At 39.0% G+C, this 18,708-nt stretch overlaps 1 protein-coding gene across 1 annotated transcript in view; it reads right to left on the bottom strand.

Annotated features, from left to right (window-relative positions):
• Window positions 1-18,207, bottom strand: part of RGS7 (regulator of G protein signaling 7) — a gene marked incomplete at its 5' end in the record, with an annotated part of 604,742 nt that extends 586,535 nt beyond the window's left edge. Inside the window, 2 exons of the mRNA XM_082833652.1 lie at window positions 16,772-16,898; window positions 18,072-18,207. Of these exons, the coding sequence (XP_082689778.1) occupies window positions 16,772-16,849 (78 nt within the window). The remainder of the gene's footprint in view (window positions 1-16,771; window positions 16,899-18,071) is intronic.
• Window positions 18,208-18,708: the final 501 nt, after the last annotated feature.

Below are 18,708 nucleotides of genomic sequence, written 5' to 3'. Positions count from 1 at the left end.
CTTAGCACTGCTTGGAAAGCATCTTTACATCAACTATGCCCTTCCCACATGCACAAACACACACACGTTTCACAAAGCAAAGAATTAAGACCCAGACAGATTGTCCAAACCAACCAGTTAGTAATGATAAGCAAAGTCGGAACCGGGGACTTCGGATTAGTCCAATGTACTTTTACTCTGTAAGGGCTTAAGTGGCTATTTAAACACTCTTGAGATTGCAGCAAATGCCACTGCTTTTAACAACTTACAAAGCAAATTGAGAAACTGCCATTTTTGTCTTAGTTTGTGGAACTACTTTTTAATAAAATAGTAGAAACAAATATTTTGAATCTGTTGTAAAAATTTTAACCACAATTCTCTTTCTTCCTTCACACAGTCCTAAATCTGTCAGTTATTAAATATCCACTAAATCTGCCAAGTGATACGTTAGTTTCTCTAGGGACACAAGGGAAACCAGAACCAGATCTTCTTACAGAGCCAAAAAGATAAAAAAAAAAAAAAATAAGCACACATGCAAGCAGTATCTGCAGCTGGAATCAATGGTTCCCTCCTTCAGTTTACTTAACGTACAGAAGCGTTTTGCTTTGGAACCAAACTTCCCAGGGACTTTCCTCTTTCTGCTTTTTAACTTGTGACTATATAAACTACTAAGCCTGTAATCTTAAAAAAAACATTTATAATCATTTTTAATGTAAAGAGCTGGAAGTTTCGTGGAGAGAAAATAAGATGCTTTATTGCTTGCAAAATGTTTACACATTTGTAAAACACTTCTACGTGTGTAATCATATACAATTGTCACAATAATCCTCTGAAGTGGCTATTCCTAGCACCTCCATATGTGAGGTACAAGAGGCTCAGGGAGTTTAAAAGATTCCCTAAGTTCACAAAGCCATAGAAGTGTGGCCCACTGCCTTGAAGACACGGGCTACAGGGCCCATATTCCAACCCAGTAGGGAAGTCACCTGCTATAGTTTGTAAAACACAGGATTTGGGGTTACACAGACTTGATTTCAAATCCTGACACCACCATTTTCTATCTGTGCGATCTTGGGCCAAGTCTTTACCCTCTCTGGGCCTCATTCCCCTAATATGTAGAATGAGGGAACAGTACCCCCTCATAGGACTGTTACGAAAATCAAATAAAATCACACATGGGAAACAGTGTGTTCTCAAAGCATTCACCTTCCCTTGTCTGCCTTTATCTACCCATTGTTCACCTCCTCTGCCTCCTTTCCTTGCACCACCCTTAGTTCAAACACACTTGCTTTTTTTCTTGCCTGGACTGGGCAGGTCTCCCTTGCTCAACGGTGAGGACTTTAACAATCATTTGATGTAGTGTGTTTCACACAGAGTGTATTTCCATAGCAAGAATTAGCCCATAGGTAAATGAGGGAATTATGTCAGACCAACATAGAAGCCCCATAGGTTCATGCACAATATTTCTTAGCACGCTACGTTTTGTGCCACCACAATACAACAGCCAAACACAAAGTATACACATAGTGGGTACAGCAAGCACTGGAGGAATGTAGCACTGCTCACATGACCCATTCTTCCTCTTGGCTCAGTCTGGCTAAATGCTAGGTTTCAAAAGGGTTTATTGCACATTTCTCTCATATATTTGTACAAAACAAACAAGCAAACACTAGATAAGGAGCCAGAACCATTTCATGGTAAGCCTGTCACTGCTCCTCTACCTGCAAATTCTGCTGCTAACGTCCCTCTGTCCTTGTTTTCATAATTCAGCAGACAATACTTCCTTATATACTCTTCCATCAAGCCACCCTCGCCTGTATTTTCTAAAGGTAAAGTCTTGTATTACTGTGTTATTTCTTTACTTATAGGGAAGTTAACATGTTTTTATAGACATGCTAGAAGTTTTAATAAGATTTTTTTGGGTATTGCTTAATTATAACATTAAATGTTTTGGTGGTTAAAACATTTTGAGTGATCTATTCCAATTCTATTTCCTTCAAAATGCCAGTTATTTTTAGTGTGTGATTTTGCAGAGTGTGGGGCTTTTTTAGTGGAACTTATTATGCCACAGCAGAAATGTCTATATTTTGCTTTGTTGTGTGGGTATTTCTGATATACTCAGGCACCACAGATTGATGGAATAGATGGTATAAATAAATTGTTTTCATTGCACTTACTTGACTCTCTTTGTTAAAATTCAACTCAGCACCTCATCTGCATGGTTAAGAATGTACAATTTCCCACGAAGATGCTACCAAGAAGGGTAATTCTTTTTCATAAATATGCTCAACAAAATGCTTATAAAATTTTTATAAGCATAAAATAAGGCTCATATATAGTGTTCAAATAAATTTAGGCAGTACTGGCCTAGCTCCACAACTTTAAGTAGCTTGTGTTTTAGTATGTAAAATGATTCAATTTTCAAATCAGCTAAAAAGACATTGCAAGAAGAGCATCTTCAGCTATAAAGTCTGTCATATGAGTAATTTCTAAGGTAAAGAAATAAATTCAAAAATTTTAAAAGTGTTTACTCTTATACCTAGCATACTTAATTGGCAATAAAATGAAACATATGGGGTTTTTTGTTTGTTTTTTTAATTTTATTGTATTTATTTATTTTTGGCTGCATTGGGTCTTTGTTGCTGTGCGTGGGCTTTCTCTAGTTGCTGCGAGTGGGGGCTGCTCTTCATTGCGGTACAGGGGCTTCTCACTGTGGTGACTTCTCTTGTTGCAGAGCACAAGTTCTAGGCGCGCAGGCTTCAGTAGTTGCGGTTCACGGGCTTTGCTGCTCCGTAGCATGTGGGATCTTCCCGGACCAGGGATCAAACCCCTGTCCCCTGCATTGGCAGGCAAATTCTTAACCACTGCACCACCAGGGAAGCCCAAACATATGGTTTTAATGTGCATTTATTTTTTGACATGGGAAAATGACCTTTCCAGGCCTTGGTTTCCTCATAGGAAAACAAGAATCTTTTAAAAATTGAGTAAGGGACCTCCCTGGTGATCCTGTGTTAAAGAATCAACCTTACAATGCAGGGGATACGGGTTGGATCCCTGGTCAGGGAACTAAGATCCCACATGCTGCAGGGCAACTAAGCCCGCACGCCACAACTACTGAGCTAGAGAGCCTGAGTGCTGCAAACTACAGAGCCCACACGCTCTGGAACCTGCGCGCCACAACAACAAGAGCCCATGTGCCCTGGAGCCTGCACGCCGTAACTAGAGAGGAGAAAACCTGCACGCCACAACTAGAGAAGAGAAAAACCTGCACACCACAACTAAGGAGAAGCTCGCCTGCCAAAACGAAAGATTCTGCATGCCTCAATGAAGATCCGGTGTGCCCCAACTAAGACCCAATGCGACCCAAAATAAATTAAATAAATAAATAAATAATAAACAAATATTTTAAAATAATAAATAATAAAAAATTTAATAAGTGCACCATCAATTTTATGAGGTTTTACACATACACATATATATATACAAGAAATTAACTGTAAAACTGTTGATCCTCCAATCTTGGGATTGTAAAGTGCTCTGATAAAGAATATATGATTGTCATCACTGATTCTTTACCCCCTGACACTTCTAGCAAAATTACCTAGCACAAAACAATTGTTCAGTAAATATTTACTAAATTAAATTGAACTATTTACATAATTAATGCGGCAGAATTTCTCAATTATATTATTTAAAAGAAACTAGATTTATTCCTAGAAAGCAAATAGGCTGCTTTTAAAATAAAACAAGAAACGTATATTTCAAAAGAAAAAAAAAACATTTTCCCTATTACTATCTTACAGATTAAAAATAAAAGGTTTTGGATGTCGTTAAGTTGGTTAGAATTTGATTTGGTCGCAAGTAACAGAAAATCCAAATCATAGTATCTTAAAGAAGACATAAAGATGGCAATAAAACTACTCTGTATGATATTATGATGGATACATGTCGTTATGTATTTGTTCAAACCACAGAAGGTACAACGTCAACAGTGAACCCTAAGGTAACCTACGAACTTTGGGTGATTATGATGCAGCACTATAGGTTTATCTTTGGTAAAAATCTACCACTCTGATGAGTAATGTTGATAATAAGGTTGGTTATGTAGGGTAGGGATTATATGGGAAATCTCTGTACCTTCCTCTCAATTTTGTTGTAAACCTAAAACTGCTCTAAAAAAATCTTTAAAAAATATAGAAGAAGAATTCTTAATTTTTAATTTTTCTCTAACATAGAATTATGTAGGCAGGTCAGGTTTGTATGCTGACTCTATAATCATCAGGGACCCAGGTTCATTCCCTTTTGTTGTTCTGCCATCCATAACTCTCAGCTTCTACCTCCTGGCCAAGATGACTGCATTCTAGCCAGGAAGAGTAAGAAAAGGAAAAAAGAAAGGTATACTCCCTTTCTTTAAGGGCACTTCCCAGATACCATATACACCTCTTCTGTTTACATCTCATTGGCCAGAATATATCAAATGGCCATGCCTAGCTGCCTGGGAGCCTGAGAAATGCAATCTTTATTCTAGTGGCCATGTGCCTAGATGAAAATGCAGAGTGCTATTACTACAGAAGAAGAGGAAAAGAAATATCAAGGACAGAGGGGTTTACCACAGTTTTATAAAGTGATAATGAGCTTTGAGTCAAACAAATCAATAGGGTACAAGTCAAACAAATCATAGTGTACAAGTAAGTTAATTAGTTTCTAGTAAACTTTCAGAGTAAGACAGCAATGAGGAATGCTAGAACACATTTCCAAAAGATAAAGTCCTTTTGATTGAAGCCACTGAAAGTCTCATCCCAAATGACCTATACTAAGACATCTTCAAATCAGTTAATCAGTTCAAATCAGTTAAAAGAAATGTTATGAAAAGAATATACAACTGCATAAAAACAAGATTTAAGATGAAAAGAGAAATTCATTTTAAATTATCTTTCTATACTAATCTAAATGAATAGTAACTTTTCTGGTTAAAATCAATTATATCTCTATTCTTACCTTAAGAATAGAATGAGTGCTCTATATTCACTAACATTTTCCAAACATAAATGTACTAAACATAAAAGAATGGAAAGACTAAATAAAAGTCAAGGAAAGACAATAAATATTCTAATTTGAGAGAGTCTGGAATATTCTTTAAAACATTTACAAGATTCTTTAAGAGATGTGGACTGCCTGTCCCATCCCAGTAGCCCCAAAAGCAGTTACTTCATAGATTCAAAACAAATAAAACTGAATTCATTTTTAAATGTGCTATTATTTTTAATTTTTTTATTCATTAAGCTTCATCACTACCATCACCCAAAAGAGTCAATTATGGAGGTTTCACTTTAACTGTAAACTTGGAAGCTAAGGATAGAAAGGACTTTAAAGACCTCCCCATTATTAAAAAGGTAGCTCAGAAATCCAAACAAAAGTAACAGAATTTTGGTTAGACATAAATCTAAGTGGTCATGTAGTTCATAGGTCAAACCATTCCTAACTGCAATCAAATCTCTTTAAAAGTTCACAAAATCTCCAAAGAAGATATGAAAATAGCCAATAAGCAAAAGATGCTCAATCATTTGGGAAATGCAAATCAAAACCACAAAGAGATGTCACTTCATACCCATTAGTATAACTACTATCAAAAATAACAAGTGTTGGTGAGAATGTGAAGAAGTTGTAACCTTTGTGCACTGCTGGTACGAATGTAAAATAGTGTAGCCACTATGAAAAACAACATGGTGGTTCCTCAAAAAATTAGAAATACGATAACCATATGATCCAGCAATTCCGATTCTGGGAATTAAAAGCATGGACTCGAACAGATATTTATACACCAATGTTCATTGCAGCATTAGCACAACAGTCAAAGGTGGAAGTAACCCAAATGCCCATCCATGTATGAAAGGATAAACAAAATGTGGTATATACATCCAATGGAGTATTTTTCAGCCTTAAAAAGGAAGAAAATTCTGACACATGCTATAACATGGGTGCACCTTGAGGAAATTATACTAAGTGAAATAAACCAGTCACAAAAGAACAAATACTGTATAATTCCACTTATATGAGGTACAAAGAGTAGTGAAATTCATAGAGACAGAGAGTAGAAGGGTGATTGTCAGGGGTTGAGGGAGAGGAGAATGGGGAACTGCTGTTTAATGGGTACAGAGTTTCAGCTTGGGAAGATGAAAAAAGTTCTGGAGATGGATGGTGGTGAGAGTTGCAGAACACTGTGAATGTACTTTATGCCACTGAACTATACATGTAAAAATGTTTAAAATGGTAAATTTTATGTTAGATGTATTTTACCACAAAGAAAAAAGAAAAAGAAAGAATGATAGACCCATTTGAGCAATATGAAAAAAATGATAAAGCTCATGGAGTAAAATATGCCATTATTTTAAGGACCTAGGACAAATTATCATTTTATTTACCTTTATTTTACCTTTATCTTCCTTAAAAGTACTTATACACACTAAAGAATTTATATCTTAAATGATATATTTTCTGAGATTTGCTTCAAAATAACCAACTGGGGGAAATCCGAAGTGAGGAAGCATAAATGAAACCAGATCTACCAGCAGTTAAGAATTGTTGACACGATGTGATGGGTACATGAAGATTCTTTATATTATTTTTCTCTACTTTTGTATTTGTTTGAATTGTGTATGATGAAAAATTTTTAATATTTATTGTACATTTACCATATGAAACAGCTTTAAACAAAACCATCAAGAGCCAATGAAGAGCAGCAAATTCTAAATTCTAAAATATGTATAAGAAAGACAAATTTTAAAGGGAAATCCTCCTTATATGTCATCACTTCCACTTACAGAGAAATCCTTTGGGGGCAGCATTTATAGGTAATAGTTAACATATATTAAATGTTTCCTACTTATCCAAGCTTTACATGCACTATTTACAATAACTTATCATTATTATTATTACTATCTCCATTTTTCAGAGGAGGAAACTGGGACTCAAAGAGGCAAAGTAATTTCATTCAAGTTCACAAGTATTAAGTAAATTTTAAGTCTATGGAAGGAGACATTTGGTTTTCTAAGGGATAAGATCAACACTCTTGCCTCCTCTGTCTCCATAAATCTCTGAAGACTTTCAACATTAGCTTAGCTCAATTTAGTTCATTTATTGAGTACTTATTAAGTGTCAGAAGCTGGGCACTTTGGGCACTGTGCTAAGCACTCAGAACTGCAAACAGAAGATACATATCAACATAATATTTATTTCAGAAACCAGATGACCCAATATAAATAAATTTTCCTAACACCCAGTTCTTCCCTCTTCACAGCAGTAATCACTCTATGATAAGTTGTCTGACCTCTGTCCTCACCACTGTAAAATAAGCTCAGTGAGGGCTCAAACCCTATCTATCTAGACCACAACTCTATCCCCAATGCCCACACAAGGCTCAATCAGAGCTGAGGCTCAATGTATGTATGGCGTACAGAACTGAATTTTGAGTGCGCTGTCCATTCACTAACTTAAATGGAAGCAACACAGTGAAGAGGCAAGAATACGGTCTTTGGATCAAGCATTCATTCATTTATTCACCCATTGATTCATGTGCTTAGGCACTCAATATTCAGAAACACCTATTATGTGCCATTTTTCTAGGTGCTGGGAACACAGCACTGAAAAATAGGAGTCTCCACCCTTGTGGAGCTCACCAGCTCTGTTACTAATTCCTGAGCAATCTTGGGCAGTCACTTAGTCTGCATAAGTCACTTTCAGCTTTCTTATTAGAAAAACAGGATGCTAATAATCAACGTGCAACATATTTTAAGGAAATCAGGTAATACAGATAAAAGCCTTGACACTCAATAAATAACAACTATTCTAATTAACAATAAACCAAAAGTCAAAACCCAAAATACTAAATATAAAACAGAGCAAGTGACAAATGGCATTAATTTCCAGAGGAAATGCAACTAAAAAAAGTTCAGCAAGAGAAATATTATTAATAATATGTTCTATGTGTACTTAATTTTCTTCAAAATGCTTTGGTATACATCATTTTAAATATTAAAGGTGAAAATTTTCCCTAGATTTCCGTACTAGAGAAAAACTTTCTACTGAACCAGTTTGCCTAACGTTCAAAAGCTTCTGTGTGGCCAAAGGTGGTTATGTAGATTTATATTGGTCTTGACAACTTCCAGCAATGACCAAATGGAGGAAAGCATGTTAGCTGGACTTCTACATGACCTACAGGCATGGGGACACTCAGCAAGCAGGGAAGACTTGGCAAGGAGAGTTTTGCAAAGTTTATTCTTGCAAGGAACCTCAGTAACTTCCACAATTCCCAAAAAGAGTCTGTATTACCTGTCAATCACTCTCAGTCAAACATTCTCACTTATACTTCATCTTTCCAATGATTCTGTAAAGTAGTCTCCAGAAGTTAACACACTTGCCCAAACATACACAGCCAGTTGGGGGCAGAGCAGGAATTCACATCTAGCCCTTCTGACTTGGAGACTCTGTCACTCCGTCATGAACTACTACTTTCCCTAGACTACTTACTGCCTTCCTTTCAACATTCTGAGACATATGAAAGAGAAGTGAGCTTAAAAACAATGGATTTCTTTATAACCCAATTTTAAACTCTGAACAAGGATTCCAACCACTTTAAATCCCTTTTACCCAGGGCTTCTGGTTTTCCCTCAGTCTTATTAGGAATTGGAATGGCTATGATGCATGTTTGAGACACCATAAGATAGAAATTAATTGGAATACTTTCAACATCAGCAAATCATCTGAGATGCTGCGAGTGCACTTCCTGGAATATTCATGGCATATGCAGACTTTAGTCTTACTGAAAGACAGCCCCTATCATCTGACCTCTGGAGGGCCAGCCTCTGCAGACAACTTAAAGTCTCCATAGGATGAAAAATAACAAAACATCAACCCTTGGTGTCATTTATTATAATATCTCCTAATATCTCCTTAGCAGACCATGGTCCTCCCTTAAAACCTTACATCTGTATTATTATTTTAAAAAATTATTTGTTGGGCCCTACTTTGTTGCAAGCACTGCATGCCAAGTCTCAAGCTAAGTCTAGCATTTTCTTTTATCTCTTCTCTTGGGTTTGATGCTGTTTTTCCAAAGGTCTTTATTCCATAATCACTATGCTATCAAATATAATAGCCACTAGCCACAGGGGGCTATTTAAATTTAAATTATAATTAATTAAAATTAAATATAATTTATAATTCAAGTCCTTGGTCACATCAGCCACATTTCAAGCGTTCAACTACCCTCTGTGGCTAGTAGCTACTATACTGGACAGTACACAGAATATTTCCATCAAGATAGAAAGCTCTATTGGACAGTGTTGCCACAGAGCATCAAATTCTGGGTTTTCATCAGCCTAGAACTTCCAGTCAGGATCAAATCAAAGACAGAACTACTACCAGGGTAGGTCAGTCAGTCTAGTTCCCAATCTTATCATTCCTGGGGCTCCAAATGCTAAACTATAGTTGAAGGGAAAAGGGAATCTAGTAATCTATTTATAATGGGTGATTAAATACCCTGGACTAATCCATAGATGCCACAGAGTAACCAGGATGCTGATTTCTTACTGAAACTGAACTACAAACACAAGACTTACTGCATTTATTTTAAGAGAGAGACACACACACACCACAGAAAGACAAATAAAGACCTGAATTCAACCTGTGTGACCTTAGACAAATCATGTTACTTACTTCTCTGATCTTAAATTTCATAATCTGCAAAATTAAAAAGTAGATAAAGTCTTAGTTTCCTTTTACCTCTGAAATTCCAGAATGCAAAGGCTTTATTGAGTTTACATAATACCTAAGTAACTATGCAGACTTCAAAGATATATTAGATAATAATTCAAAGGGCTTATTAAAAATAGAAGAAGCTAGCTATATTGAACTAATAACATAAGACAGGACACTCATTGTGTCATAAAATGGTATTACCAAATCATCTTACAGAATCTGCCTCTTCAACTACCAGAAAGACATGACTGGAAGTGGTTAAAATGTTCACATTTTCACCTTTATCAAAAAATATAGCAACATATTGGACCCCATGGAACATACAAGGTGTTTCATTAAATAAATAGTAATAATAAAAGAATAGTTATTAGAATTATAATATATAATGTAACTATTATATATTATAAATTATGCTATAATTATAATTGTATAATTATTATTATAGCATTTTTGAGACATTCATTGAGGGTCTAACATAGGCTACCTCATTTTATCATCAAACAGCTCTATGAAGGAAATGTTTCCTTATTTTTTGTCATTTTATACATAAGGAAACTGAAATGAAAGGAGTTAGGTTGCTAAACCACAACTGCAGAGCTAAACAATGGCAGAGCCATGACTTAAAACCAAAACCGCCCAACTACAATGCACATGCTTCTACTTCAGCACACTGACTCCTTAAGAAAATTTTACTTGCTAATCACCAGAAAGGACCTAACATAAGAAGGCTTCTAGACTATTCTTAAGAACCCAGCTAGAACAAAGCTGCCATTTTTCTACATATTTTTCCGGAAGACAGAACAACTTCTCTCCCTGGATAGGCCCCTCAGTCAAAATTTTTTCTAGCCTAGGTCAGGTGGCAATTTTAATGGAGCTGAAATAACCTTCATGATTGTCTATTAGAGTTCCAATGTCCTGAGACCTTTGTTAATTGAATTAGACACAAGACAAAGGGAATTAAAAAGAGGGAAAGTTAAATTTTCATACTGCCTTGGGCAAATGGCAGAGAAGTGGGTCTTTTTTTCCCTAAGGAACTGCATACCCACATTCACATTTACAATTATTTTATAATTAGACTGATATCTTGTAAGATAGAAGCCTCTGTAACTCTGACATTCAAATGCCTCCTTTTCACAGCTATGAAAGGCGTAGCAAGGGCCAACTACTTGTGTTGCTTGTTTTCCACAATATCGTTTTCAAGGAGACTTAGTATTTATTAAGTCACTAAACTATCCAAATCCAAAATATTTTCATATTCTCTGCAGTGATCACATTCCATCAACCATACTACTGAAATATACCCTGCTTTCCATCACTCAATAGAGCCACAAAGGCTATTATAAGGCAATAAAATTCCTTCACAGCTTCTCCTTTCTACATCTGCACTTTCCTCTGATCCATTAGATTTGGGGAGGTTGGAGGTGAGAAACGGAAATAAAATTCAGGCCACAAATTCTTATCTTAATCCCACAAATAGTACTGATAAGCAACAACTGGTGAGGAAAAAACTCCACCATGAAAGGCTTTCTTGCTCCGAACTCAAGTTAATTATTACCCAAAATTCAACATTAAATTATTACTCATAAAATGTCTCTATCTACTTCTCAGAAGTATCATAGATGGTGGTCCTATCCTATCTCAGGACGCATTTGTGTCACTGAGGGAAAAACAGGTCTGCATTTGATTCAAACAGATTAAATTCATATTTATAGTAGACAACATCCTTTAGTCTAGGAAGGTGCTTTCAAATAATGCATAGAGAAGACACTCCATTTTGGAATTTTTTAGAAATGGAATCTTTCTGATGCCCGCCTCCCATCTGAGCCCCTAGTTTAGAAATCTGAGGGGCCTAAATACCTTTTGTGATTATCCATTTGCAAACATTCCTTCCTTTTCTAACAGGCCTTTCTCTGGTTATCACTTAGAAATATTCTTTACTGTACTAACATGTAGCTGCACCCTATACCCAGACAGATCAAGATAACTAAGGTTCAAAAATGTCAAAGGCTATTTTTCATAATGGAGTTCGAGGAGGGAGGAATGTGACACCTTCAAGGTTGACCACACTGGACAATCCTGAAGTGACAAATGCACTGAGTTAGTGCCAAAATGTCAGCTAACTCACCCCTAAGAAACTAGTGATGTCTGTGACTAAATCTTTTCCAAAGAAGAAAACTAGTCACTCCCCTCTCTTGCAAATATATCTGTTTTCACAGAACAGACTTACTTCAGAAAAAGCTTTCAAAGGCAATGTCTAGGTCAAGCCAATCAGCAGAGGTCATCTTCCTCCTGGGCTGATAGCTCCCATTACACCTTTATGTAAGAAAGGCCAGTGGTCCCATCTTACTCTGCAAAAAACAGAGCAGTCTTAATCTTTCAAGACTAACCTTCTGCCACTACCACAATATAATACCGAGTTTAAAAGCACCTGAATGTCTGTGTATAACAGGTACTCAAACAAGATGGTACCTGCTCTCATATCCAAAAGACATCATTTTCTCTTTCACAACTAAAATGAGCAGCATCTCAGGGAAAATTACATCTTCACCCTAGGTCTTTTTTTAAAATATTTATTTGGCTGCATGGGGTCTCAGTTGTGGCACACGGGATCTTTAGTTGCAGCATGCAGTACCTAGTTCTCTGACCAGGGATCAAACCGGGGCCCTCTGCATTGGGAGTACAGAGTCTTAACCGCTGGGCCACCAGGGAAGTCCCCACTTAAGTCGTTTTGAAAAGTGAAAAGGAAGAAGCAAACGGAATGAGAGTGACTAGATGGAAAATGAAGAGAGAGGAGGGGAAGAGAGAATGGGTAAGGGAAAAGGTGGGGGGAGGGGAGAGGCATAGTGAACTTTATAGGTTTGCTATTTCCAAAATATGTGTTCATTCCACTAAAACAGTGAATGAGGAAAATATTTTCATTTTCTTTTCTGACAACCGGAAGATAAACTGTTGCTGCAATAATAACAGAAATTATTGGTCATTTTGAGCATTCTTGCTAGTAAGAAGCCAGCATTCCAGCCAATATGAAATATTGGCCCCAAGGTGCCCTAGAAATTTTGTTTTTCAAATGCAGGAACGTCAGCTTCTGGACAAAAAGTGATGTATACTGTCTAGTGGGCAGCATGCTGGCCAGACACCAAATTTACAATGTGTCTCCTTGTAACCCTGGGTTCTAGCTCAGCGATCCTTTACAGCCAGTACCACCCCCAGGAATGAGAGTTTTACCCAAAGCAGGCCAAGAATGACAGTAGTGTTTGAGTTCTGAGTTTTCACCTCTACATACGTTTCACCTCACTACATTTCAAGAAGCTAGTCTGAATCCAAGGTGAGTTGGAGCTAGGTGGGTCTCTTCTTAAAGAAGTTGATTTTTTCTATTCCCTTCTAGTTAAGGTCTATCTGAAGGGAGCTTAGGAAACCCCAGAAATAAAAGTGGTTAAGCTTCACATTTTATAAACTTTTGAATGTTTTCAAATACATAAAATGACATAACCACACTAACTTAATCACTTGCTTATAAAAAAAAAAGCAGCATTATAAATTGAAAAATTTGTAAGGAAAATATTTTGTCCATATGGATTTTTTTAATGTACCTCTTATATCAAATGAAGCCTACAGAGAGCCCTCACATTAAGCCAAAAAGGTACTGGCAAATATCCGAGACTGATTTCCAGGTACCAACCCTGATTGTGAGGCAGTGTTGAGACAGGCTGGGACCTGGGACCCTTTGCTGCAGTGCTTGCACCTGGATGAACGTCTCCTGCAGCAACAGAATACAAAGAAACTATAAGGGACTAAAAATAACTGTGTGCATGTGCAGCTGGGGCAAATTATGAACAAGATACAAAAAGACCAAAAACCCAACTGCCACTTATGAGGCGTTCAGAGCAAAAGCAGGGTGCTGTGCATGATCCCTGCACCCAGCACCACCAAGGGAGTGGGCAGACCACCCAAGCCATACCTCCAGTCCAGCCTCCTGGACCCGCCCCTACCCTCACCCCATTTAAGGGACCAGCTCACCCTCCACTCAGGCAGCAAGCAAGGGGAACTGTTCCTTGTTTTCACCCCCCTGTGCTGCAGTGGGCATCCCAATAAACCCTTGCCTGAATTTCTCATCTGGCCTCTTATCAATTTCTATTGATTAAGGAGTCCAAGAACCCTGGTCGGTAACAGTGTTACTAAAGCCTGTAGCCCTCACTATGGCAGCACTCACTCTGCCTGGAGGATCATAGTTCTACCCACTGAAAATACATTTTTCCCGAACATCGCTAAGGAATTCTCCATGGAAAAAAGATCCCTGGAACTTTCCCATTATGTTGAGGAATTCCAATAATCCATATGAGGATAATCATAATGGAGAGACATCAGATGAACACAAGAAATTCACAAATCCCAGCTCTTTTCTGTGCATCACACTTTGACAACCATTCACTGTTTTCTCTGCCGCACAAGAATATTCCTAAACCTCATTCATAATCTACTGAGAAAAAATGGAAACAGCACATGCATATCTTTAGTAGGTATAAATCATCAGAATCCTGGGCAGTAAACAAGAGGTGGCTTGCAGGGAGGGGAAGTGGTGAGAACACAGAACCCACTTTAAGAACTGTGTTTCAACAGTGAACTAGAAGTGGAAAATTGGCATGAATCAATAAAACAGCGATTTCTCTAACTATTCTCTTCACTGATACTAAGCAATGCACCGTGAGGCTGAAGCTCTTTCCTAACCTTTGACTGACTTCATGATTAATAAGCATTTGTAACAAGTCGCTTATTCTTTCATGCAGGTTGAGCAGTTGACATATGGAGTCAACCTACTCCTTTCCTTTTTACCCCTCTCCAACTATTCTGCTGTTCTTCACATTAAAATCTGGCCTCTACTGAGAAGATATTAAATGTCAAAGCCCACATAAGATACAAAAAACAGAGGTAAAATGGTCACATAACATCATGTTGTATGTCTGCCTACAGACATGGACCATTTGACTTGGTAACCAACAAATGCTAACCAAGAACAACTGTGTTTCTTTACACAAATTATCTGGTATTTCTTTATATATTATTATTTATATCACAAACAAAAAGATATATGTTCAGAGAATAAAAGGATAGACAGGAAATGCATAAGTAAGCATTGTGAGTAAAATTTACTGGTGTCAACTTTTTTCCAACAATGATTTATCAGGGAAATCATTTCTAGAAATAAATTGTATGTGTCATTACCCTAAACAAAAAGCTAGGAAAAGGAGGGCAAAGAAGTAGCACAAGCAGTTCCAACCTTACCCAACAGAATACAAATGCTTAAAAGAAATGAGGCATTACATTCTCTCCCTGAAGTTATCATAACCTGTTAATTTATAAGTAGCCCTAACGGCAATTTGATGCTAAACAACAATTTATAGAGTGTTTCAAAATTAGCAATATGAAGCTTAGGTACACTAAATAATCCAATAACTATCTATAAAACTCCTAGCCTCATTTTTCACATATTCTCATGATAACTGACTAAATGAGACACAGACTGATGTCATATTAAGTTTATTTCTAATCAAGATTAACTGTTAGGTGTCCAATCAATTCAGCCCCTGATCTTTTAATAGGGAAACAGAGAATATAGTGTTTGACCTAACAAAAATAGCTAACTACTGATAATTTTACAGAAGTCCAACTCTCGACATTGCACAAACCTATAAGGTAGAATTTACAATTCTCACATCTTGCATATTACAATATTCAGTCATACAAAACAATAAAGAATATTATAACTTCTTTAAAAAACACATAACTGCCCCTAAGATAGTTCTTCTCAGAACCACATCTATACAGAATGGGCAAATATCCAGTAATTTCAATCAATGTAGGAAAATAACAGTAATAACTTAGGCTCAAGTGGATTATTTTCTTGATTTATCCAGTTGCGATGCTTTAAGACTAAAATAGGCAATTTTTTTTCCCTGTGGGAAAAAAGTTTTACTGTGCTATCCCAGACCCACAAAAGTGCATTCATAGGTACACAATACACTACCGTCTACAAGGCTAGCATTGACAGGATGTCCATGCATATTCACATCAAAGCAATAACAAGATTTCCTCAAACACATATCATCACCACCTCTTAATCATCCTGGCTCACATAGAAGGAGAGTTTTCATTTAGTATAGGTCAAGGTGGAAAGCTTTTCATCTTTATTCATAACCAGTTCTGATCCTCTAGCAAACTCATCCTAGACTCTTCAATGTGCTCACACTAATCAAAATCTTTAACAATTTCCTTCATTTCGAGGTCTGGTTTCCTTTTTACCATTGCTAGTGTTAACTAAAGAAATCTTGCCCCATAAGCACTACAGATAATATGCTAAAGAAAAATAATCCCAGCATAAAAAGCAATAGAAACAAATGGTACAGAAGTTAAATAAAAAATACTGCTTCCTTAATTTTAGGAAGATTGTTGACTATAACCAGAATGAACTTACCTAAGCAACCACTCTGAAGCATACACAATATTCAAATACACCTTTATTATGGTGGCTTTAAAGCTAAGATTTAACTTAAAAAAAACTGGAATTGTTTAGTTAAAAGTAAAATTATTAAACCACCCATATATTCACAGCCACATTCACTCTTGCCCCAGAATTGCAAAGTAGTCTATTTTCATTTCTAAAATTTTATACATTTATATAATCATTATAACCTAAATGCTTAGAAGGAGTATAAGAAAAAGCTTCTAAAATCTATTACAGATGCTATAAAATCATGTATGTAACAAACAAAATATGTGGATGTCCAAACTTGCTGCTATTGCTGACTGCGGATTAATCTATGTAAGATCACCAGGGAAAGTGTGAGAACACAGTATGAGTAGCCTCATTTACTTCACTGTGTCTCTACACATATGCATTACTTGAGAATGTCAGATCATCCTCAAGTATAATGTGCAGTCACTGGGGATTTGGAGAATCCATAAGGCCACAAAATTGATCTGAGGGGAAAAAAATTCAAGGAAGCCAGAAGTTTCCCTTTTGCCACGAAAGTGAAGAAATCCTTACCTTTCTGTACACCAGCATGTTGGGTGATTCATCTGCCACCCCATTGCTGGTCTGCCCATAATTATTCCCCTGGGCCATGTCACCACACACGTGGTCCACTCTTAGATACAAGAATTATCACTCCTCCCTGCAAGAGTCAGAGAGACATCAGTGAGATCCTAATGGTAGTACTTAAGAAGGTTGACTTTTTTTTTTTTTGCGATACGCGGGCCTCTCACTGTTGTGGCCTCTCCCGTTGAGGGGCACAGGCTCCGGACGCGCAGGCTCAATGGCCATGGCTCACGGACCCAGCCGCTCCGCGGCATGTGGGATCTTCCCAGACCGGGGCACGAACCCGTGTCCCGTACATCGGCAGGCGGACTCTCAACCACTGCGCCACCAGGGAAGCCCTTAAGAAGGTTGACTCTTGATCATCTCCCCCATCCACAGCACCCATCCCACAATGGAGCATGCTTAAATGCTGGGGCTGGCTTGCAAGAAATAGCACAGAAATAGATTTAAAAAAAAAAAAAAACTGAATTTACACCTACAGTACTCCCAGGGAATTATAAGAAAGAAATGAATGACAATCTTTTAGTTAAAATTAGTCATTTGACTATGGTTTTAATTGACTTGATTTTCTGGGTACTCATTTTTTAAAGTGTTTAAGGCTCACTGAAAAAAAAAAAAACCACCGTTACCATTTCCATCCTATGAGTTCTCTTCTCTCCCAATACTGCATCTCCACAGTATCTTCGGTGTTTTCCCCGAATGGGCAGAAAGGCAACACCCTGTGGCAGCACACTTTCTCCCAGGTGTCTGGCTAGTTTCCCGCATGCAGGCGCATCAGAGAGGCCCATTCCCCGAGCCATTCTCCAGTCATGTGTTTCGTCTTCATTCCCCTAGGTCTCCCGCACAGAGTCAGGGAGCTTCTCCGACTTTCACCTGCCTGCACTGCCGGCCACTGGCTCCTCTCCCCTCGGCCCACTCGGCTTCAGAAGTCACGGCGTAACCCTGCCCAACCTTTGCAAGAAGGCATCAGAACGTGTCCCGGAAACAAGACCAGGTGGGAGGTCGGCCCTTTAGGCAATTACCTGGGTCACCGTGAGCAGCACCTAACTGCGGAAGCCTCAGAGTGACCAGGCACTGAGGGGAAAACAAGCAAGCCCAGCTCGCCTGCTTGGCTCTCACGGCGGCAGCAAATGGCAGGCGAGCCCAAGCCGCGCGCGGGAGCCGGGCCAGCGGCAGTGTCAGCCCCGAAGACCGGGTCGCGGGGCTCCGGAGCGCCGCCTCCCCCCAACCCCCACCCCCAGCCACGTACCTTCTCCTGAAGGTCGCGGCCCGAGGCGCCTTCTTCCCGGCGGCTGGGTGCGGCGGTGTCAGCGCGCGGCCAGCTTCATCACCTCCGCGCGGGCACAGGGCTCTGACGGCCCGCGCTCCGCCGCTCCCTCCTTCGCTTCGCTTTGCTCCCGGGCTCTCGGACCACGAGCGCGCGCGGGACCGAGACGCCCGGCCCGTGCGCGCGACTGGGGAGGGAGGAGGGGACTGTCACGTGGGACCCGGCGTCCGTAGGTGCTGGCTAGGGGGCGGGGCTCGGCTCCGCGCGGCCTCCCGGCCCCTCCGGCCCCGCCGCCCCACAGTCTCCTCTGTGGGAAGCTGCCGCCCTGCCCCCAGCGCGCGCAGCCCGAGCCCTTGCACACCCGGCCCGGCGGTGTGCGCGCCGCTGAAGGCCTGGCGATGGGAGTGTAAGCCGGAGAACAGGAAGGGCGATGGGTAGGTGGGTGGATGGATGGAGGCATGCAGGAATGGATGGAGCCCCTTGCAGCCGGCAGTTTCGTCACGTGTCTGATGACTTCGCTGACTGTGCGAGCGAAGCAGATGATTGTTCATCGTTATGCTTAAATAACGAGAGTAGAGAGATATTGAGACATCCTAGGAGTGAAGGAAATGTCCAGGAT

This window comes from Leucopleurus acutus (genome assembly GCF_964270905.1).
Source record: "Leucopleurus acutus genome assembly, chromosome: 2".
Taxonomy (NCBI): Eukaryota; Metazoa; Chordata; class Mammalia; order Artiodactyla; family Delphinidae; genus Leucopleurus; species Leucopleurus acutus.
Note: the sequence above shows the minus strand (reverse complement) of the source record. Positions and strands in the feature narration are given on the sequence as shown.